The sequence below is a fragment of the Ochotona princeps genome, chromosome 1 (assembly GCF_030435755.1).
Source record: "Ochotona princeps isolate mOchPri1 chromosome 1, mOchPri1.hap1, whole genome shotgun sequence".
In the NCBI taxonomy this organism is placed as follows: domain Eukaryota; kingdom Metazoa; phylum Chordata; class Mammalia; order Lagomorpha; family Ochotonidae; genus Ochotona; species Ochotona princeps.
This window is the reverse complement of record NC_080832.1, coordinates 118,079,090-118,102,704: the sequence shown is the minus strand read 5'-3', so window position 1 is coordinate 118,102,704 and position 23,615 is coordinate 118,079,090. Positions and strand designations below refer to the sequence as shown.

The window sequence follows — 23,615 nt, the reverse complement described above, 5'->3', positions numbered from 1 at the left end:
AAAAGTAGTTACTGCTGAGGGTGAGTGGCAAAAAAGAGGGGAGCTGCTTATTAAGGCAATGGGGGTGCAAAGAATGCCTGAGGGTTTTCTCCAAGGTTGCTTCCAGGCAGAGGTATCCTCTGGTGCAAATGCCAGGGGGCAGCGGCATGTCTGTGCACTAAAAAAAACAAGGAATAGAGAATTGTGAAGGCTAGGTGAGGGGTCTAACTGTCCTGGAGGCCTTAAAGATGTGGAAAAGGCTTTTCACCTGCTGTGAGATTGGAAGTTATCAGATAATGCTGAGTGGAAGATGAAAGTGGTATAATGTTTCTAGTAAAGGGAGCACCCTGGGGTTGGACATTGTGGTGCAGCACATTAAACTGCTGCGTGGCACTCTCATCGGGCTGGTTTGAGGTGTGACTACTCTGCTTCCAATTAGGCCTCCTATCAATGCCACCTGAGAGGTAGTGAATGGTGGCTCAAATGCTGGGCCCCCTGCCATCCACATGACTATCCAGTTGATGCTTTGGGCTCTGCTCTTCAGCCTTACTTAGACTTGGCGTCTGCGGGTAATTGAACATTGAATTTGTGAATGGAAGTCCCCACTCCACTGTCTTTCCTTCTCTTTTTCTGTATACCTGTGCCTTCAAGTAGATGAAAAACAAGCCAATAAACATTCAAATGGTCACTCTGGATTTGGAATCACTGGGATAATGATCCCAGTGAGAAAGTAGCACAGCAATGGGGGAGGGGGTCTTAAAATCATATTAGTTTATTTATCTTTTTCTTAAATTTATCTGAAAGAGTCATGGGGGATAGTATACAGACAGACATGCATACAGTTATGTATATCACATCCATTTTATATATGATATATATGATATTCTGAAATCTCTTTGTATATAGATCTATTGATAGGTAGGTAGATAGATAGATAGATAGATAGATAGATAGATAGATACCATTCATCTGCTGGTTCTACTCCAAATAGCCCAGAGCTGAGTCAGGCAGAGCCCAAGAGCCAGGAGCCAGGAACTTCATACAAGTTTTTCACATAGGTACAATTGCCTAAGGATTTGGATCATTCTCCACTCTTCTCATGAACATAAGGTGGGAGAAGAATTCTTGGAAAAAACACAAGGGAGTAGTGACACAAGGCTGCACTAGGGATTCATATAGCACCTGGGCTTGGGTGCAGGTGGTCTTCACAATCTGGTGGAGGGAGATCTGATATATGCTATTTGATCAACTGGTTACACTGGCAGGTATAAGCTGCAATTGTGTATCAAACTTTATAGTATTTTTTGTAAGATTCATTTTATTTTATTGGAAATCCGATTTACACAGAAAAGGCATAAAGAGAAAGGCCTTCCATGTGCTACTTCACTCCCCAAATGGGTTCAATTGCTGCAGCTGAGCTGATCTGAAGCCAAGAACCAGAAGCTTCTTCCAGGTTTTTTATGTGGGTTCAAAGTCTCAAGCCTTTGGACCATCCTCTTCTGCTTTCCCAGGCCATAAGCAGGGTGCTGGATCAGAAAGTGAAGCAGCCTGGACATAAACATATGGGATGTCACCATTGTGGTAAGAAATATCTTCCAATTCTGAGATTCCTTCTTCTGTTATTTGCCTATGTTCACCTCCTGAGCACCTAGTGAACTCCCCTCCCACCTGGCTTCTGGAGGACCTCTGCCCACCATAAAACTTAGTTTGCTGCTCGCTGATTGCTACTGGGGTATCTGGTAACTGCAACACATACCATTGTCTCTGCTGCTTTCCTGTGTCTGTCATTCTCCGGGTGCCACTCTGCTTTCAGGCTCTCATCTCCTTTTTTCTGGAACTTGCCACTATGCTTTAACTTGGCTAATGACTCTCCATTTGTTTATACATGTTCTTAAATCTCTCTTTTTTTTCAAGGTAATGCATTAAAAAAAACCCTTTTTATTGGAAAATCAAATATACAGAGAGGAGGAGAGAGACAGAGAAGATCTTCCATCCGACGATTCGGTCCTCATGCTGCCACAATGGCTGGAGCTATGCCATGGGTCTGGCGGCATGACCTAGTGGCTAAAGTCCTTACCTTGAAAGTGCCGGGATCTCATATGGTTACCAGTTCTAATCCCGGCAGCTCCACTTCCCATCCAGCTCCCTGCTTGTGGCCTGGGAAAGCTGTCAAGAACGACCCAAGGCCTTGGGACCCTGTACCCACATGGGAGACCTGGAAAGAAGTTCCTGGCTCCTGGCTTCAGATTGGCGCAACACTGGCCATTGTATTCACTTGGGGAGTGGATCATTGGATGGAAGATCTTCCTCTCTGTCTCTCCTTCTCTCTGTGCATCTGCCTTTCAAATAAATCTTAAAAGTCTGTGATTTAAAACATGAAAAGTAATTGGATTGAAGACTATTTGAACACTAATAATTAATTTTAATTTATTTGAATTAAATTATTTACACAGATTGAAAGTATTTAATTTTAATGTATTTAGTTTTAATTTTAAGTTTAACATGTTTGTAAATTCCTTGGTTTTCCCCCTTCTGGAGGTGGACCTTAATTCCCTTGTCTTGTGTTTGGGCCGTGCTTCATGGCCAATTCTGACTGGCAGAGTGAGACTGGTCTAACACTTTGGATCCATGATGTAAGACATTAAGCTTGTTGCAGCCTTTATCTTGTGTTCTCAAGCTCTCTATCCATGCACCAACTCTGCCAAAGGCAGCTGTTCTGTTATATACAGCTTATAAATGGCAAGCGAGGAGCCTCGGGACTGGTTAGCAAGGAACGGAAGCCTCTTTCAGCAGCCATGTAGAAGCAGCTCTACGGGAATTCTCCCAGCACCAGTCAAGCCTCAGCAGACACAGCTTGGAAGAGTCTCTGAACCAGAAACGCTGAGTAAGCCTCTCCTGGCTTTCTGACACCAGGGACAGTGAGAGGGGTAGGCATGTGGCACGGCATGTGAAGTTGTTCCTTCAGAAGCCCACATTCCAATATGGAGTTTTTTAAAAAACACTAGAAATGGAATGTTTGTTTGTCTCAGCAATTCCACTAGTGGGTATAGACACAAAATACATGAATTTATTGTATCAAAGAGTTAATTGTTGTATCATGTATATAGAAGTACTGCTCACAATAGCATTTTTTTGGTACAAATGTGACTTGTGACATTATTAGGTTGTCATACATTTGTATTTCATTGATTCAAAAATAAATTTTGATCCTATAGTTTAGCAGGTATGACGCTTTTGCTTAGAATTACAAACCGTAATAAAACAGACTTACGCCTCAGACTTATAGATGTCTATAGTGGTTTCATTAAGATTTGTGGATCAGAAAGGCAGAGTAACGGTGGGCACAGCAGGTGAAGTCACGGCTTGCAAGGCCAGCCTCCTGTATCAGAACACAGGCATGACTTCTGGATTCTCTGCTTCCAACCCAGGTCCCTGTTAATGCACCTGGGAAACAAGTGAAGAGGATTTGATCCCGCCACTCATGTGGGAGGCACAGGTGGAGTTCTGAGCCCCTGCTTTAGTCTAGACTTAGCCCAGCCTCTGCTGTTTGCAGCCATCTTGGAGGTGAGCCAATAAAAGAAAGCTCTGTGTGTGTCTTTGTGTTTCTCCATTCTCTCTCTGTTCTCTGCCTTCCAAGAGAGATTAAAATAATAATAATAAAAAATAAAACACCTGGTGCGGTAGCCTAGTGGCTAAAGTCCTTGCCTTGAACACGATGGGATCCCATATGGGCGCCGGTTCTAATCCCGGCAGCTCCAATTCCCATCCAGCTCTCTGCTTGTGGCCTGGGAAAGCAGTCGAGGACAGGCCAAAGCCATGGGACCCTGCACCCGCGTGGGAGACCCAGAGGAAGTTCCTGGCTCCTGGCTTCAGATCAGTGCAGCACCAGCTGTTGTCGTCACTTGGGGAGTGAATCATCGGACGGAAGATCTTCCTCTCTGTCTCTCCTCCTCTCTATATATCTGCCTTTACAATAAAAATAAATAAATCTTTAATAATAATAATAATAACAATAAAAAGAATGAGAAAGGGAGAGAGAGAAAGAGAAAGACAATTAAAAGAGATCTTATATACAAAGATTAAATTCCCAAATGAGTGCAAACAGCAGAGCTTGGACCAAATCACCATCAGGAGCCAAAACTCAGTCCTTGTCTCTCACAAGGGAGACAGACCAAAGTGCCTGGGCATTCATCTGCTGCCTTTTCCGTCATAACAGTAGAAACACAAATCAGAATGGAAATGGGGTGAACTCATAGCAGCCATCTAATTTAGAACGATGGAATCACAATTGGAATATTAAGCCATTGCATCATAGCAACAGCTCTCCTTGGGATGTTTTAAATGAAGAACTGCTACAACCCTACTCACATTAGCAGGATAGCAAAGGGGACCAATCCATGGAGAAACATGGAAGGATAGTGCAGGTGCTCTAATTTAAATGTGAGAAGAGGAGTCAGGACCAAGGGTGAAGAAAGAGTGAAGGGAAGATGGTCTGAGAAGCAGGAGGTGAGGGGGAAAAATGCAGAGGTGAAAATTCCAATGCAATGGGGTGCTCAGGTTTCAGTGTGTTGTTTTATTGATTTTAACATTTGTGTGTAGTCGGCCCAAAGTGATTCTTAGCATTTTGTATATAATGAATTTTGTGGGGCTTCTTACAATGTTATGCACACCTTATGTAGACCAGGTTAAAAGACACAATACTTTTGCACCAATAGAATATATACAAGCTTAGATGTAAATAATTCATAAAAGTGGAAGTGGGTGGGCATCAGCCTAGCACAGACACAGTCCCTGATTAAATCCGTACTGCTCCTGACTCCAACTGACCCTGGAAGCAGCTGACTCTGGGAGGTTCCAGCAAAGGCTCAAGTGATTGGTTTCTGGTCATCTTCCTGGCAGACCTAAGTTGTCCTCCTAGCTGTGTGCCTCAGCAGAACACAAGCACCATCCTGTTCTCTCTGTCTTCCTATCAAATAAGTAAAAATAAAATGTAGCTGAGCTAGAAAGGGAAGAGCATTTGTGCAGCAGTTAAAGCTATTGTCTGGATAACCATATCCCATATGGGGTGGAGGGTGCTTGGGTTGAGCGCCAGATGCCCCCCCCCACTGCAATCTCAAGGTCTTATAACTGTGCATCCTGAGAAACATTGGGAGTTGCTCAAGTCTTGGTTCCCTGACACCCATGTGGGTGACTTGAACTGAATTCTGGGCTCCAGACTTTGATGTGGCCTAGCCTGGACTGTTACAGGCACCTGGGAAGTGAATCAGAGGATGACAGATTTCTCTGTGTGTGTGTCTCTTTTGTGGTCTCTCACTCTCTTGTCTATTGGCATTAAACAGTGACGATCAGAGGTGATCAAAGTTTATAGATGCTTCCATTTGGAAGATAGGCATGAATTATGCCTCAGCTGCTTCTCTGTGCACAATGTGCTCTCCCTTAGCCCCTTCAACTTACTTCAGTTTCACTTTTCATGTCTGAAAGTATTAAATGGAAAATTCTATAAATCACAATTCATACATATTAAATTACTTGTTTCTCCTTTTATTTATTTACTTATTATTTGAAATGCAGAGGGATGGAGGGATAATCTTTTGTCTTATCAAATCCCACAAAGCCTGCCACACTGGGTCAGGCTGAAGCCAAGAGCCTGCAGCTCCCTCTTGGTCTCCCACATATCTGCCAGGGAACCAAGTATTGTAGCCATCACCCACTGCTTCCCCAGTTGCATTAGCAGGAATGCTAAACTAGAAGCAGAGTAGCTGGACTCAAACCTGACAGCCTGTCATGCAATGGGACATCCAAAGAAGAAATCTAAATCCCTCCTAACTTACCTGTCTTTCCTGGATGTGAAATATTTTGATGTCCCGTGTGTTCATGCTAGATTCACTGCACATCTGCTAGTCACTTCATAGGCATCCTGGTTCTCATATGGACTCTGGTTGTGTTTTGTCCTCATGTTCAGTCCCTTCACCTGATAGTATTGCATCATACAACATCCAACCACCATTACCCATCTCATTACACAAAGCACAGCATTAGTTCCTACTATCGTAAGAACTGGGAATATAACACCATAAAACCTCAGTCATAATCACAGAGTTCATGCAGTGTCGTGTAATAGCTGCTCTAACTTTAATTACAGTTGCTTATCTCTTACTGTTCTAATGTATAAATTAGCCTTTATCACAAGGGTGTGTGCAATGCAGGAAGACATGTTTCTGGTGTACATACAGGGACCCATTCGGGGCTGCTGTCAGCACTCAGACACCAAAGCTCAGGGTTGTGGGTGACTGTGAGTGTACCCCATCTCACAGATGCACCCTCTGGGAACGTATACCTTGGAGCAGTAGGCTTGTTGCTGGGATGCTGCGCAGACAGTGAGGTGTGAATGAGTCTCCTCATTCACAGGTTCTGATCCCTCAGTGGGGCACTCCTGTTCTGCACATGGGGCTGAGAATCTTAGAGAATTGGGCTCTGGGACTCTCAGACAAGGTTTCCACTGGAGAGGGGGAACCCTTGTCTCTTCCGTTGTCTCCCAGATATGCTTTTGCTCTGCCAGTATGGTCCCTGAAACTGTTTTCTTCTGGAAGAGTCCAAGGTTCAGAAAGGAAAGGAAAAAGGAGGAGCTTAACTTAGGGAGTGGAAGTGAGTCAGGGAGATTGGACTTGGTCCTAGTTTTTCCAGTTTCACTAGTGCAAGCTGAGTTTCTCAGTCTAACCCTGCCTCTGGATAGCAGCTGAGCTGTGGGTGCATGTGAGCATATCCCAGCTCACAGATGTACCCTCTGCCTTTACCTCTCACAAGCTGGACTGGTGAATCTGCCTGGTTCCCGGAGCCCTGGCCTCACTTCAGCTAGGTAGATATTTCTGATGAGAAGCCAATCATTACTGTCCGAAGGTAGAGTACTGAAGAAGGCACTCTAGCAGTCTTCTCCGACTCTGAAGATAACACTATGTCTCCTCAGACCCTGCTTCCAGTTGCAGCAACTCTATCGATAGCCGAGATTCAAGTGGGTGAGTGCTTGTTGGAAGGGTGATGGGCTTGTGGGCAGGAGCTAGAGGACCCCGCGGAAAGGACCTAGGACTCCAGGGAGCCGCCTCTCCACCGCCCCTGGGCACGGAAGTCTCCACTTCAGCACTGCTGCCCTGCCTTCCCCTCTCCCAGACTCTTCCGCTTTTCAGGAGTTTCTTGATTCCTCTGGTCTTAGCGGCTTCTGAGCCAAGATTTGTGCACCGAACAGCGGGATTGGCTGGTGGCTCTGACACTGGTTCCCTTCCCCAGGCTCCCACTCTATGCAGTATTTCACCACCACCGTGTCCAGGCCTGACAGAAGAGAGACACACTTCACTGCCGCGGCCTATGTGGATAACATGCGGTTAGCACGCTTCGACAGTGATGCAGCGAACTTCAATGTGGAGGCGCTGGTGCCATGGAAGGGGCAGGTGGAACCGGAGTACTGGGATTGGCATACACAGATAGCAAAAGACAACGCAAGAAGGGATTACTTGGATCTAAACACCCTGCGTGTCTACTACAACCACAGCGAGAAAGGTGAGTGATTCATTCCTTTCCCCCATTTGCACAGGCATTCAGAGTTCCCAGATCTATCCTCCATATCCCCTCCCCGTCACTCTGAAACTGCTCCCCTCTGAGATACTGAAGGAGCCTGTGTTACAAGCAGGGGTTTCCCTTTGGACGGGGTGTTGGTCAAGGTGTGGACAGAGATCTGTGTCCAGGACTGACCGTCTGTGGGGTTTCAGGATCTCACACTATTCAGGCCATATACGGCTGTGACATGGGACCAGATGGGCACCTCCTCCTTGGATACCACCTGCACGCCTATGACGGTGCCGATTACCTTGACCAGAACGAGGACCTGGCGGCTCTGATGAAGGAGGGCAAGCTGCAGGCTGCGGGTTATGCTGAGTATCACAGGGCCTACCTGGAGCAGAAGTGCGTGGAATGGCTGCGGAGACTTCTGGAGATGGGGCAGGAGACATTGCAGCGTACAGGTGCACAGGACTGGCAGGGGCTGTCCTCATCCACTTCTCCTTGGGCTGGGGCTGGTCTTTGGCTGATGAGGAGGAGGCTGGGCAAGAAAGTTCTTCCTGGCCATTGGGTCATGTGTAGAGGGCCTGGACTTCCTGCAGTGCAGTGGAGGCAGCTGGGCTGTCTCAGGAGGGGGAACTGAAGATTCCAGAAGGACCCCTCAGAGGTGCTACAGACCCCTGCAGGTCAAGACCAAATCCGTTTGCTCCTTTTCTGAGACCCTGGGCTGTACCTAATTCTAGAACTTTCCCAAAGCTAAATCATCCCTAATGCCAATGTCCAGGCTGGATCTAATTTTGCACCCTCTCCCAACCCAGTCCTTGATTCTACTCTCGAGAGAGTCAATGAATGTATCTTTAGTGTCTCATGAAAAACATGAAAGGCTTAAATTTTCCAAATCTTTTCTCAGACCCACCAAAAGCACATGTGACTCACCACCCAGTCTCTGACCTGAAGGCAACCCTGAGGTGCTGGGCCCTGGGCTTCTACCCCAAGGACATCACACTGACCTGGCAGCGAGATGGGGAGGACCTGACCCAGGACATGGAGCTGATAGAGACCAGGCCTGCAGGGGATGGAACCTTCCAGAAGTGGGCAGCTGTGCTGGTGCCTTCTGGAGAGGAGCAGAGATACACGTGCCATGTGGGGCATGAGGGGCTGCCTGAGCCCCTCACCCTGAGTTGGGGTAAGCAGGGTAGGAGGAATGGAGCCATCAGCAGTGTCAGGGCTGAGACTTCGGCTCATAGTCCCTCACCCTTGTTTTCCCTCTCAGAGTCCTCTCAGCCCACTGTGCCCTTGTGGGGAGTCATTGCTGGCCTGGTCCTCCTGGCAGCTGTGCTCACTGGAGCTGTGGTCACTGCTGTGATGATGAAGAAGAGAAGGAAGTGCTCAGGTAGGGAAGGGGTGAGGAGTGGGTTTTGTCACATTAAAGAATTTAAAGCCCTGGGTAGATGCGCATCCTGTCCCATTCACAGGAGGCACAGTTCCCACAGGGCTGTGTATCCCAACTGGTGTCCTGGGTTCTCACACTGGTTCTGTTGCAAAGTACAGATGAAAATAACGGTGTATATTTCACAGGTGTGATTCTAGGAATGCACCCTGAGTTCTAGGTGTCCCAGGTTAGTGGAGAATGTCCAGCTGGGGACAGACCTCCTGAACAGTTGTTTCCTGATTCTTTCTGGGTCTGCAACCACAGTTCTGGCAACTTCTATGAGATAAACTAGGACTTCAGATTTCTTCAGCTTGAAGCACCCTGTCTCCATTTAGGCGTCTCCTAATTGTTTTGTTTTCACAGATGGAATAGAATGCAGATCTTCATACACTGCGGGGACAGAGGTAAGCCTCTAGAGAAGCTAGCACACCTACTTTGTAATTCCTGCATTAGCTGCACTTCTGAGGGTTGTCAACAAGACTTGCTTTTGTACCTCAGATGGGAAAATCCTGAATCCGATGTATCTCTGATGAATTTGAAAAGTGAGACCTAGAGGGCCTGAATTAGGAGAAGGTGGGGCAAAGAAAACACTAGTGGGACTTGGGGCTTCATGGTATCTGAACATTTTGTATGTATGGTGAGTTATTCAGAATCTCACTGTGTACAGCGATTGATCTGAATTTATCTGTTTCTTCCTAGAGTGAAACAGCTGCAGATCCACCTTCCTTTGCATGGACACTGGACCACCCTGCAGAAGAATTTGTGGAGAGCCAGACTATGCCCCAAGATGGCGCTTGTTATTGTCTTCTCACGGCACAGAGGCAGTAAACAAGTTTTAGGAAGTTGCAGATGATTGGTTCAAGGTCTCATGCAGTCTGCATGGTGTGCACATGATCAGAGCTGTGATTGGTGTGTGTGTGCATGGCCAAGCAACCCTGTTGGGATTGGCTATTGTTAGAGTTTAAGCAAAGTTTGAGAGAGAACAAAGAAAGTAGAAGTAGAGTAGAAGTAGAAGTAGAAGTAGAAGTAGAAGTAGAAGTAGAAGTAGAAGTAGAAGTAGAAGTAGAGTAGGAGTAGAAGTAGAGTAGAAGGAAATATGTAAATATGTAAATATACTGTAGTTACTGCTTTTCTGTTTTGTACTTGGATTTCTTGTTTTGCTGCTCAAGGACAATGTGCTATGGCTACTCCCTTTTTACTTTGCACTTGGATTTTCTGTTCTTTTACTTTATCTATGCTGCTTAATTAATAAAGTTTTGTGAAGAGATCAAGTCATATTGTAGTCTTGCTCGCAGAACGAGGGACCCCGATAGAATTCTAATCCATTCAGACATTGTTTGCTGCTGTGGAGTTCGCTTTTTACTATTTATGTGAGCTTAGAGGTTAATTTTCAATAGTATGTCTTGCAAAAGGGTTTTTTATTATTCATACTGTCTCAGGTGTCCCCATCGACCTTATGTTAATCAAGGGATCTGTGTTTAGCGTTTAATTTTTTCATTGTTCTTTAGGTTCTCCTTTTCTTTGTGGTACACTTCGTCCCTTAACTGATTCAAGAATGAGTTGTAGAATAAGAATTGTAGTAGGAACTTCAAGGATTTTTAGATGAAACAAATGGCAGAATTATTCCTGGATACACCCACCTGAGAATGATGTCAAAAGTCTGTGCCAGAGCTTGTGAGGTTTCTGTATAAATAAAGGGGTCAGCTTTCTTGCATTGTCCATTATGATCCTGGAATTGTAGTGGTCCATTTCTTTCCTCTTTATGCCTAATTCACTCACCCTTTGCAAGTTCCAGACTTGGCTGGAGCTGGACTCCAGCAATTTCTTCTGTTGCAAATGTGTCTGAGTGTGTCCATGTTCCTGTAGGCACTACGTGTGAGAAGGAACTGGCTCATCCTGCCCACCATGGAGGTCTCCATCCTGTCTCAAGATTGTGATACATTCAGGGAGAACTTCTTACTTTACTAATGTAATGAAAGTCTAAATTTGTTTTATTCCAATTGTACTCTTGAGGGTTAGTATGTTAATTGAATGAGTATTTTTCTAAAATTATATTTTTTATTGGAAAGGCAGATGTACAGAGAGAAGGAGACAGAGCGAAAGATCTTCCATCTGCTGGTTCACTCCCAAATGGCTGCAATGGCCAGGGCTGAGCCAGCCTGAAGCAGGAGTCAGGGGATTCTTCTGGGTCTGCTATGTAATACCAGGTCCTAAGGCTTTAGACCATTCTCCACTGCTTTTCTAGGCCATAAGCAGTGTGCTGGATGGAAAGTGGAATAGGGAGGATAAAAACTGGTGTCCATAAGGAATCCTGGTGCTAACAGGCAGAGGATTAGTCAGCTGAGCCATTGCTATGTCCTCCTGAGGAGCATTTCTTAGAATTTGAACAAGGAAATAAGTGGAAACACTGAGAACTTTCTGGAATCCTTGTGTTTGTTGTGCTGTGTCTTTTGCAGGTGGGTACAGAGGAAAGGTTGTGAGGAGCTGATTGTGAAAGGGGATGCATCCTGCAAGTGTCCAGGCCATTTGTGGTCAATCTTTAGGTTGTCATTTCCTATGCCCCTGTCCCTCCAGCAGAACACAGTCCCACAATGGGACATGTGATCACAAGAACTTAGTCATGGCTCCTATCTGATGATTCACTCTCCAAATGCCAGCAACAGTTGTTTATGTGTTAGGCTAAAGTCCAGAGCTTTAAGCTGAATTTGATTTTCCATATAGGTGGCTGGGACCCAAGTCCTTGTGTCAGCATTTGTTTTCTTCCCAGGGTGTGTATTGGAAGGAAGTTGAATTGGAACTGGAACTGAGACTTGAACTTAGCATTGCAATGCGGGATAAAGGCATCCTAAACTGCATCTTAACCACTGCATCAAAGGCACATTTAAAATGTGTAATTTTTTTTTTTTTTTTGGCAGGAAAAGGGGAAAGGAAGGATAGTTGGGGGTTACAGTGTTGAGATAACATATTCTTCCTCCCGTGGCATAGAGCACTGATGGAAGATTCAAGAATAGGTTCATGGCTGAGTGTAAAGAACACTTCTGAATGCTGCTCCTTGGCGTGATTCCCCAGATGGATTTCTCACTACTTGAAGCAGACAGTGGTGTCAAAATGCTTCTAATTTCTACTTTGAGTGGTGTGTATTCTCATTTAATATTGGCAAAGTTTAGAGCACCAGGCTTGACACTATTTCTTTTCCATTTTAGTAAGACTTTTATTTCTTTTTTTTCTAGTCTAGATTTGAATTTCTTTTTTTAAAATTTTTATTATTATTATTTTTTAAATTATATTGTTGACAATCTTTATATAGTTAATTACGGTAAAAAGGTTCAGGGGCTATAGGGAAGTGGGTAAGATTATTATGTCCATATTGTTTCCTTCTTGTATCTAAGGTAAAGGGGGATATTGAGGGAGAAGCCCCACCCAGTTTCCCACCCTCCCCAAGTCTCAGATGTGGGGCATGCTCTGAGATCCTTGCTCAAGTGGTTTTAATAGTTCACTAGTTATGAATCGCTGCCGTTTTCGCCACTGCTAGCTCGGTGAGGTCATTGAAGAATCCACTGATTGATAGAGTCTTCATTTGCCCAGTATTTCACTGCCAACATATAGCTGAGGTGGTTGATTGACTTGTTCTTTCTTCTGTCTTTTCTTGGCTAGGGTTCTGAGTCCACCATTTCAATTGGAGAGATCCCCACAGAAACTTTGAGGTATTCCCAGACCAGATTCTTGTATGTTCTAGCAAGCACAGGACCCAGCACAGTCCATCTCCACGATCAGCTGGTGGTTGCAATTGCTGGGTTGGTTCTGGTTTCAGTCCCAACTTGCACTGGAACCAATGGGTGTTGCTGTCCAGCCTGGTTCTGCCCAGCACGTACTTGGCCCTCACATCAACCAGTGGGAGCTGCAGCCTAGTTGGAGCGACCCACAATAACCCCCACCAGGCCTGCCCCCTAACCTGGTTTGCCAGTATGTGTATGTGTAGCAGACTAGTCCAGTCTGTCCCACATTCCATTTGGCTTTCGTACTTGTCAATGGGTATTAAAGCTTAGTTCCATCGAACCAGCTCAACTATCCAGCCCTCACGGATGTTGTTGAGTGCCTCTCTGTCTAGCCACCCTAGCCCCCATCCTAGTTTTCATGCCCTCCCGCGGGAGTAGTAACCCAAGAGGGGGTAACCCACTATTTCTCTCCAGGGTCTCTCTCAATCCCAGTTTATGAACTCCTCAGGTGGTTCTGTGGTTTGACTTGACAGAATTAGCCCAGTGCCAGCTTCTGCCAGCTGATGCTGTGGCTAAGCCCAAACAACCCTCACCCCCTCTAATTTATGCTTGTACCAGTAGGAATAATCTGCCCAGCCTGGCTTTTCCCTGATCTAGTCCATATGAGGCACACAGGTGTTGTAGTACTGCTTAGTCTGGTCTGTCCCCATCCCAGCCCATGCTCTCCAGTGGGAGTAGCTGTCTGGCGAGGGGACCAGCCCCTTAATCCCCCTGCTGGCTCTGCCCCCTCCCTTCCTGGTTCTCATGTGTGCCGGTTGGGTGCTGTGGTCACATCCAGTACAGGCAACCTCACCCTGGCATTCCATAATGTGCACTGGGTTGTGTCACGACCAAAGCTGGCTAGACTCACACTCTGTTCTGGTGTCCAGATTTGCCAGTGGATGGATGACATGTACTGATTCAGCCTGGTCTGCCCCCAACCCATGCCAAATGTATGCCAATGGGAAACTTTCCATGACCTATTCTGGGCTGTTTCCTATCATGCTTTTTGCGCTTACCTGCAGGGATTGTGTCCTGCCAGACGAGTTGCCCAGGCTCCTCCATCAGAACCTCTCCCAATGCCAGATTTTGTGCATACCAGTTGGTCCATGAACTGGCCCTACTCAGTTCACCTCCTGTCCTAGCAGGAACAGTGGCTTTTCTTGGCTGGCTTTCAACCCATTCTGGTTCTTGTTGTTGGATGTTTCAGCCCAGCCATGGCTTGTTCATACCCACATACAGCTCACACATGGCTCAGTAGGGGTTGAGACCTAGTCTAGTCAGTCCCACATCCATCCTGCTTCTCCAGAACACCAGATGGTGTTGGGGTCTGGGCTGGCCTGGTGCATCCAATGCCAGTCCACACTGGTTCCAAGAGGGACTACAACTGTTTCCTAGTTAGAACTCAGCCCCCATTCCAGCACACGCGCCCCTAGGGGAGCCTCAACCCAGCTAGGGTGTCCCTTTAGCTCCCCAACCAGGCCTGTTCCCAGCCATAGATCACATGCATGCCAGTGACTGCTCTGACTCAGCTTGGCTCAGTCCCTCACTTGTCCAGGCCTCTGCCTTAGACACTGTGGCTTAGCGTACTTGACTCACATAGACCAGTAGGTGCAAGAGCCTAGCTCGGCATGACCTGTGCTCCATCCTGGCTTCTAGTTTCGCTTGTAGGCTAAGGTTTGCTCAGTCCTGCCCAGTACATCCCGTTCCATTACCAATTTACACATTAGCCAACTGTTGGAGCTACTTTGCCCAGCTTGTCCGACCCCCAGGTCTGGACCACATGTTCACCAGCAGGAGCTGTGACTCTCTAGGAGAGTTTCCCAAGTTCCTCCAGTTAATCCACTCCAAGACTCAGTTCTCATACATGCCAATGGGTTTTAGGCCAGTGCTCGGCACAGTCTGGCCTTCCATTTGGCCTTATGTGATCTGGTGAATGTTGCAGCCCGGCCTACCCCACACCCTATTCAGGATGCACTTTCGGGTGCTGCTGCCTTGACAAGTCCAGACTGCTGCGGGTTCCTTTACCTGTGATTGATGGCAGGCTCCTTGGTCACACCTAGCTTAATCCAAAACCACCCAAACTCTTGGGCTTACCAGTGTGGCTAGACTTTCCACAGGGTGTGGCCCACACATCCCATACAGAATCTACCACCGGATATGGTTCTCGAGTGCTAGTTAATGTCATGGCCCTGCCTAATGTGACCAGTCTCCTGATCCATAATCATGTCAGGTAAAAGGATATCCTGCTGGACAAGCCCCAAGCCTTAGCTTTTGCATGAACTGGTGTTCACCACTCAGCATTGTTATGTGATTACAAGTTCATCAAAGGAAGAGTTACTACCATTGGGAATCTTTAGGACTGGCTCAGATCCCAGAAGCACAGTGGGATCAACCTGGAGCTACCTAAGCAGCGATTCAGACAACCAATACCCCAGAGCTCCCCGGCCGGGCGTGGCAGCCAGCAGGCAGAGCCTGGCACCAAATGGCGTACTGGCCACCCGGGAACAGCTCACCACGTGCACATGGTGGCTGGAGTCGGGATCCTAACAGGACACTCCATCCTGGTGCCCACCACCTGACTTTTATTTCTTTTGACCAGCTGCTCTTGCTAAAATTCTTAACACAATATTGAATAAACAAAGTGAGTATAGAAATCCTGTCAGATTCTAGATCTTAGAGGATATGCCTTCAGGTTTCATTTTCAATATGAAGTTTCCTTCGTGTTTATCATGTAACCTTCACTATGATGTACTGTGCTCCTACAACTAATGTACTCAGGTTTTCTTGTGTGTGTTTATATTGTCATGAAGCGGTACAAATTTCTATTGAATGCTGCTTCTGTGTCTATTAAAATTATATGATTCTTAGCACTCATTCTGTTGTAGCATTCATTCTGTTGATGCGATATATTTATGGCTTTGCACGCATAGAACCATCATTGCACACCTGGGATAAATCCTACAAAATCATTTGATTCATTTGCCATGGACCAGTGGATTGAATTTGCTAGTATTTCGTTGATAATTCTCGAAGAGAATTGTTTATTATGATTATACTTGATGGTTTGGCTGTGTTGTTTTCTGGTTGTTGAACCATGATAATTTTAGCCTTGTGAGACGAATTTGAAAGAGCTCCCATTTGTTTGTTGTTTTGTTTTGTTTTTCTTGAAACTGTTTTAGAAGAGCTGGTGATATATCCTGAAAACTTTGATACATGAGTCACTGAAATTGTTCTGTTTAGGTCTTCACCTTGTTGTGAGACATTCTGTTACTTATTCAATTTTATCTCTTTTATAGGTGTTAAGATTTTCTGAGTTTCATGGTTTAATCTTGATAGTTGCCCATATTCAGAGTATCACAAATTTCTATGAGCTCTTGTAATTTTGTCTATATTTGCTATTAATAGCACATAGTGATTCTTGTGTTTCTGTGACTTCAGTAGTAGTAATATTTTATTTTACATACTTGATTTTACTCGACTTTTTGCTATTTTTGATAGTTCATGTAAAAGTTTGCCAATTTTGTATTCTTTTTCAAAGAAGAAACTCTTCATTGCATTGGTCTTTTTTATTTTCTCTCTAATTTTGTTTATTTCTGCCACAATTTTTATTTCTTTCCTTCTACTGTCAGCATTTGGTTTGGCTTTTGCTTCTTTAAGCCTTTTAAATGTATCAGCAGGCTGTTTACTTGAAAACATCATGTGTTTTTGGGTATTTATCTTTTCTATAAGCTTCCCTCTTATTACCAGGTTAATATTTCCCTCTTATTATCACTTTTAGTATCCCAAATTTTGGTATGTTTGTATCCGTTGTCATGATTTGTCCAATGATTATTTGTTAATTCAGAAGCATATTACTCAGTCTATATATATATATATTTGACAATATATTTCCTAACCTGTTTTTTTTTTCCATTGTCACACACGCACACACACGAAAAAAATACATAAAACCACTTCATTTTGTTGATTTTTTTTTAAAGAAATTCTAGAGTCTTGTTTTGTGGCTGTGGTAGAGAATGTCCACATGCCACATGCTAAGGAAAAAAAATGAGTAATAACTGTTAGGTCTACATGGACTGTAAAGTGTATTTCTCCAGTACTATTTCTCTGTGTATATTTTTGCTGGGTGATCTGTCTCTTACTGAAAATGGAATATTGAAATTTCCCATAATTTTTGTTGGAGCTTATGTCTACTTTTATAGCTAATAATTTTTATTCCATGTGTTTTTTGCTATTATATAATAAACATATTCATTTAAAAGCATTATCACTTCTTGTTGAATTGATACCTCGACTGCTATTTAGGGACTTTTTTGTTTCTTCATTCAGTTGTTTTTTAAAGATTTATTTATTTTTATTGGAGTGGCAGATGTACACAACGGCTGATGCTGCGCCAATCTGAACATGTGGGTGTAGGGTCTCAAATCTTTGGGCCGTCCTCAACTGCTTTTCTGGGCCACAAGCAGGGAGCTGGATGGGAAGTAGAGCTGCCAGGATTAGAACTGGCGCCCATATGGGATCCTGGTGTGCAAGACGATGATTTTAACCACTATTGGCATTGTACTGGGCCCTCTTCATTCAGTTTTAAAGCCTCTTTATTTTGAACCAAGCATATCTAATCCACCTGATTTTAGTTTCCATTTCTATGGAATTACTTTCTCCATTGTTTGACATTCTGTCTGTGTTTCTTGGTTGGGAATGTGAGTTTACTTCAAGAAGTTCCTCATTTGAAATTTTTTAAACCAATTCACCCAATCTACTTTTTACTTGGTGAATTTAGAGCATTTATCTTCATGATATTAATTACAAATCATGGCATTCTTCTCATATTAAATATTTTCTTCTGCTTTATTTGAATATCTTTTACATTTTCTTCCTTTTGGTTGTTCATTTGGTAGGTTGATTATTTTCTGTGTTCTTGGGTTGGAATCTTTCATAGTTCTTTTTTCTGCAGCTGCTTTTCTAATGGGCTTTATACTTTCACATGTTGTGTAATCTTAGTAATCTTTCTTTTGCCTCTGGTTGTAGAACATCATTGAGCATCTTTACAAGTCAAGTCTTGTTTACGTCCTCAGATTGGTTTGTCATGTAAAGTATAGATTTCTCATCCATTTTATAAAACAGAACTTTAAGGAATGTATTGTTCTTGTTTGGCATGTTTTTTTTTTTTGTTGTTGTTGTTTTGCAATAATAAATATGCCATTTCACTCTTTTTCGGCCTGTGAAATTTCTATTGCATAATCTGATTTTGGTCCCCAAAAGCATTGGCCCCAAATCTGATGGAGGTGCCTGTGTTTTTATGGCATCAGTCCAGGTTTCCATGGAGTAGATCTACTCAATACCATTTTCTCCTGCCACTCGACAATTTCTCGTCTTGTGTTTCTTTAGTTAGGAAGTTAGAAATTAGCCTACATGTATGGGATAGAGCCTAAGGAAAACAAAGTTTCTGCAGAAAGGAATGTAGCATCCTCTAGCAAGTGTATTGCTTGAAGGAGGGTTAGCACCCTTTCTCTACATTCAATGGGAGAATTCTTCACAATTAACAGGCCTCTTTCTCTTCAGATTGTTTTATTTTCATATACCACCAAGAAAAGCATACTAGGTATTTGTATTGCTGTTTTCCTAATGTCAAGAGCTATTTAGTTTAACCAAAAGTTAGCCTCTTAAGATGAAGTTCTGGCAATGCCTCCGAGTCTATTACCTGAGTAGGATCCACTGTGGCAAACCTTGCCTTTCTCACTCCCTTTGTGTGATTACTGACATCAGATTTTCTAAGAAATTCATCTCACAGAGTAGATCTTCTAAAATATCCTGACACAAGAATATCTGTGCACAAGAGCGTGTTAGTTCTTCAGTACTTCTAGCTATAATAGAATTGTGAGATTGAGGACTTGGCATTCTCTAAGATTCTCCTAGTAAATCAAAGGAAAGAGCCTGATACTTTGTGGGACATCCTCCTGTTATCATTGATGTCCCGAATTAATTTTAAAACTCTTTGTACCTGGTGTGAAGTTCAAATGTCAGGTCTGGGTGACATGTGGCAGGATACCTGGCAGGTAGCACTCCCCACGAAGAAGGACCCTGGTGTTAGATAACTGCTCTGTAGCCCATCAACTTGTACTTTTTGAACATTGCTTGCTTCTAACCCACTAATAGGAGCCTGCCAACTTGCATTTTTTTTAAAGTTAACAGTTGAACTGACCAATCATAATTATATAATTATGTGGAATTGGCCTGAAATGTATAAAAACCCTGAGCTGCCAAACCTTGGTCTCTTTTCCGTCTTCTTCTTTTGCCCCTTCTGCTGTAGCTTTGGTAGCTGTGGCCCCAGTTCAACGGGGCTGTGGTGGTGACTGGGAGCATAATCTTAATAAACCTCCTTAATGAGTTTGCATAGACTTCAGACTCCTGATGATTTTCTGGGGATCGCAAAATCTGGGCACAACACCTGGAGGCTGATAGACACAGGGAAGCAGCAGAGACAATGGAGTTATGTTGCAGTTATCAGATGCCCAGTGGTAGTCAGTGAGTGGTAATCTGAACTCCACTGGAGTTACACCAGCTTCCAGGTGGGAAGGGAAGTTCATTGGGAGCTCAGGAGGTGAAGCCAGACATAGAAATGCTTGTCTTGCTGATTTGTTTGAATCAACCACGAGAAGAGATAGAATGGCAGACCCCAAACAGGTAGTGCAGAAACAGGGTAGATTTCATAATTCAGACCCTCTTCAGTGTCATATTGGATGCCATTTTTTTTTTTGTGATACGTTTCTTTCTTTTTTTTTTAATAATCTTACTTAGTTGATTAGGGTACAAAGGGTCAAGGGCTACAGGAAAGTGGGTAATGCCATTGTTTCCACACTAATATCATCATTTTTTCCCTCTGAATCCAGGGTCAGGGGAGAAACAATGGTAAAAGCCCCACCCAGACTTCCACCCATCCAAGGTCCCGGATGAGAGGCACATTCCAATGGTCCTGCTCAAGCAGTTTTGATAGTTCAACAGTTCTGAATTGTTGCCAATCTCGTCATTCCATCACTTACAGGTAAAGGAACCCACACATTTAAGAGTGTGGTGTTGTGGTATAACAGTTAAGTCACTGCTTACAATGCCAGTACTTTGTACGAGTGATGGTAGGTGTCCTGGATGCTCCACTTCCAATCTAGCTCCCTGTTAATGGCTAAGGAAAAGCAATAGAGGTTGGCCCAAGTGTTTGGGTTTATGCTATCCACAAGAGAGACTCTGTTGAACCTCCTGGCATACACTGTGGCCATATATGTAGTGAACTCACAGATGGGATATTTCATTCTTTCTTCCTGTAGGTTTTTCAAAATAAATAAATATAATAATGAATCTTTTAAAAATATGCCTTAAAATTTGTCAATAAATGGTGTTAGGTGGAAATGTTAGCCTATTTTTATTTCTAACTTTGACGAAAATTGAGTAGTGGCAATAAGTACATTATGAAAATACTTATGTATTTATCAAAGAAAGAATATTTTTCAAAGAAAGAATGCATTTTTATAAGAAGGATAATCTTGTTGTCTGTATTGTTATCAACCTTCACCATCTGCATTCAGTGTAATATGCATGCTACCCTTTCACATGACATTGATATCAAAGGTAATAATGTTATAGAGCAATATGTTGGCAGTGCAAAATTCTATCTTACTGTCAACTGTAGTTGCTTAGGACTTTAAGACTTAGATTTGATTGATTTAATTGCTGCTTTTGAAATTACTGAAACAAAATTGCACTCAAATTTTCCTGTAAGCTTCCTGTTTGGCTTGCAATGACAATGATTCCACTGACTTTGTTTTCTTTCTATGTCTCTGAATCAATATTTAACTTCACATGGGTATAAATGATAATTTGTGGTTTATTCCCTCATTTTTTAAAAAGATTTATCTACTTTTATATTAAAAAGTCATATATACAGAGAGGAGGAAGACAGAGAGGAAGATCTTTTGTCCGATGATTCACTGCCCAAGTGAGTGCAACGGCCAGTGCTGCACTGATCTGAAGCCGGGAACCAGGAACCTCTTCCAGGTGTCTCACGTGGGGGCAGAATCCCAAAGCTTTTGGCCATCCTCTACTGCTTTCCCAGATCACAAGCAGGGAGCTGGATGGGAAGTGGAGCTGCTGGGATTAGAACCGGCGCCCATATAGGATCCTGGCATGTTCAAGGCGAGGACTTTAGCTGCTAGGCTACACCACCAGGCCCTTATTCCTTCATTTTCAATTGGTATCAAATAAATGAAAGACAATAATACCATGTGTGCAAAAGACGTTTTAGTGAACAATTAAGACCACATAAAGTGAAAACACAGAAAAACACACTTGTAAGAACTTTAAAAAGCAGCTATTTCTTAAAACTATATGTACTGTGAATATTTTGTATCAATAGTAGGATGTCCCACTTCACCCAGCACAAGCGCCCTCTGATATAGGTTCTATTAATGAATCTGTGGAGTCTGGAATTGGGAAGTGTTCCAAAGGAATGATTCAGTTGACTTTGCTGTGAGCCAGATTCATGGTTAGTTTTCTGTGTCCTTGAGTGAGAACAGAAGCTGTTGGCTGCATGGGGTCTGTTTCAGGAGAAAGTGGCAGCTGTTGGGCTCTAAAAGGTACAAATAACGAGAGTGCTCAGGTTACAAAAATGGTTATTGCTGAGGGTGAGTGAGAATACTCTATTTTTTTATACTGTCTCATATTCCCTTATCCCCTCCCCAGTTCCCTCCCCCATCTAGTTTCTCTATATTATTTCTAACATATAGTTCTTCATACTCAGTCATATGTCCATCATTGCAGGCATAGACAATGGCAGAGAGTCCAGAATCCTATTGTCAGTTTCATTGTAATTCCATCTTTGTCTAGAACCAGAAATGCATGCCACACTACATCCTCACATCTGAATGTTAGTCTCCATTTCACAGCTACTGTACATCCCCTTAAATGAAAAGTTATGATACAAAATCAACAATAAAATGAAAAACAGAAATTTGCAATGCCTGAAGTTAAATGACACGTTACTATATATGACAGTCTCCATTATACAGCTACTATACATCCCCTTAAATGAAGCACCACAAAACAAAATCAACATCCGCGAGAAAAAAAAGAAATTAACAACACCATGAAGTTAGATAGCATGCTATTAAATGACTAATGTGTAGCTGAAGAAATGAAAATCAAGAACCTTCTTGAAGAAAATAATGCCACTGAGTGATCTACAAGTCATTGAATGATTTTATCAGAAGGAAGTGTTTGGAAGCAATCAAACCAACAGAAAACAACAAAATCCATGCTATATAGTTTCCACTGATGTTCGTTGAGGTGTGTCTCCTCCAGACATTAAGCAGATGGGTTTTGGTTTTTAATCCAGTCTACTCATCCATGACGTTTGATTGAGCTTAAGCCATTTACATTCAGAGTTTAATATACATGGGTGTTACTTTGGTCCTGTCATTTTAGGAATGGGTTGTTCATTGGTTTAGTCTTCTGTTGTCATTTTACTGGGATGTTCATTCCTTTTGTCTTTGGTTTTGGTAGGTGCTATTCCTCTTCTCTGTGAAGAGAACATCTTGAAGCATCATTTGTAGGGCAGGTTTGAAAGAGGCAAATTCTTTTAGCTTTTCTTTACTGTGGAAGAATTTTATTTCATTTTCAAAGATGAAAGAAAGCTTTGCTGGTTATGTTATCCTGGGCCGACAATTTTTTTCTTTTAGAATCTAGAATATGTCACTCCATTGTCTTCTTGCCTGTAGAGTTTCCTGTGAGAGATCTCCTGTGAACTTAACTGGCATTCCTTTATATGTCAATTGATTTTTTTCACGTGCACATTTCAGGATCTTTTCCGTATGTTCAATTGAAGAGAGCTTGATTATCATATATTGTGGTGAAGATCGCTTTTGATCAAGCCTGTTGGGAGTTCTGTGCCCTTCCTGGCTCTTGTTTCCCAATTCTTTCTCCAGATTAGGGAAATTTTCTTTAATTATTTCATTAAATGCATTTGCAAACTCAGCTTGTCTTTCTGCACCTTCTGGGACTCCCATAACTCTTAGATTTGGCCTCTTAATAGTGTCTTTTAATTCTTGAATACTTTATCTGGCCTGATCCAGCTCTGCTTCCAGCTTTTTGTTTGCTTCCCCCTGATGACAGGAAATATCTTCCAATTCTGAGATCCTTTCTTCTGCTTGCTTCATTCTGTTTTGGAGACTCTCCATTGTACTCTTAATTTGCTCTACTGTGTCTTAATTTCTGATATACCAGCCTTGATTTGCTTTATTGCTTCCTTAAATTCTTTGTACTTTTGCATGAGCTTCTCATTGTTGATCAGAATCTTTAAAATGAGTCTTATGGATTCTGTGTGTCCCATTTTCTTGATGTCTTCCTCATTTAACTCTGAGGTTGGCATAGTGTTTTGCTCCTTTGCAGGGGAGTTTTCAGTAGTATTCATCGTGCCTTTGTCTCTTCTATTGCTCTTGGTCATTGTACTTCTGGTTAGCAGAGTCTTCTCCTTGGGGCAGGTTTCTAAGCTCTGTCACCCATAGGTCTACAACGCAATTTATTATTATTGCGGTTGGTACACAACTTTTTGCTTGCAGCCACTTGTGCCACAACCTCCAGCGAGTTCCAGGTCTGGGTTCTTATATCAGATTTCCACCATGGTCTCCATAGTCCCAGCTTTTGGCTCACCACTCTTTACCTCCTGTGATACCGTGCTGAGGCTACACTGTTGTCTCTGTAACCTTTCTCCCACTTCTGGTTGGAGCAGGTCCCAGGATTAGAGAGACACCAGGTACCCTATATAATTAGGTTGTTGGTGGCACTGATCTTGTCAGAACCTGTTGGACATTAGGTCTGGGTGCCAGACAGACCTATTTTGACTGGTACGATGC

At 43.3% G+C, this 23,615-nt stretch overlaps 2 protein-coding genes across 4 annotated transcripts in view; both read left to right on the top strand.

The window, feature by feature from the left end:
* Nucleotides 1-23,615, top strand: part of LOC101523650 (HLA class I histocompatibility antigen, alpha chain G-like) — a 124,010-nt gene that overhangs the window by 73,734 nt on the left and 26,661 nt on the right. The window lies entirely within an intron of this gene.
* On the top strand, nucleotides 6,932-9,487 carry LOC131480772 (patr class I histocompatibility antigen, A-2 alpha chain-like). 2 transcript variants are annotated; one of them, XM_058666718.1, is made up of 7 exons: nucleotides 6,932-6,992; nucleotides 7,261-7,530; nucleotides 7,740-7,991; nucleotides 8,438-8,713; nucleotides 8,801-8,920; nucleotides 9,323-9,363; nucleotides 9,458-9,487. In XM_058666718.1, the coding sequence occupies exons 1-7, from the start codon at nucleotides 6,932-6,934 to the stop codon at nucleotides 9,470-9,472; spliced, it is 1,035 nt and encodes a 344-aa protein (XP_058522701.1). In that variant the 3' UTR covers nucleotides 9,473-9,487. The 2 variants fall into 2 exon arrangements, with proteins under 2 accessions (XP_058522701.1, XP_058522698.1); XM_058666715.1 differs by lacking the exons at nucleotides 9,323-9,363; nucleotides 9,458-9,487 and having other exon boundaries at nucleotides 8,801-9,126.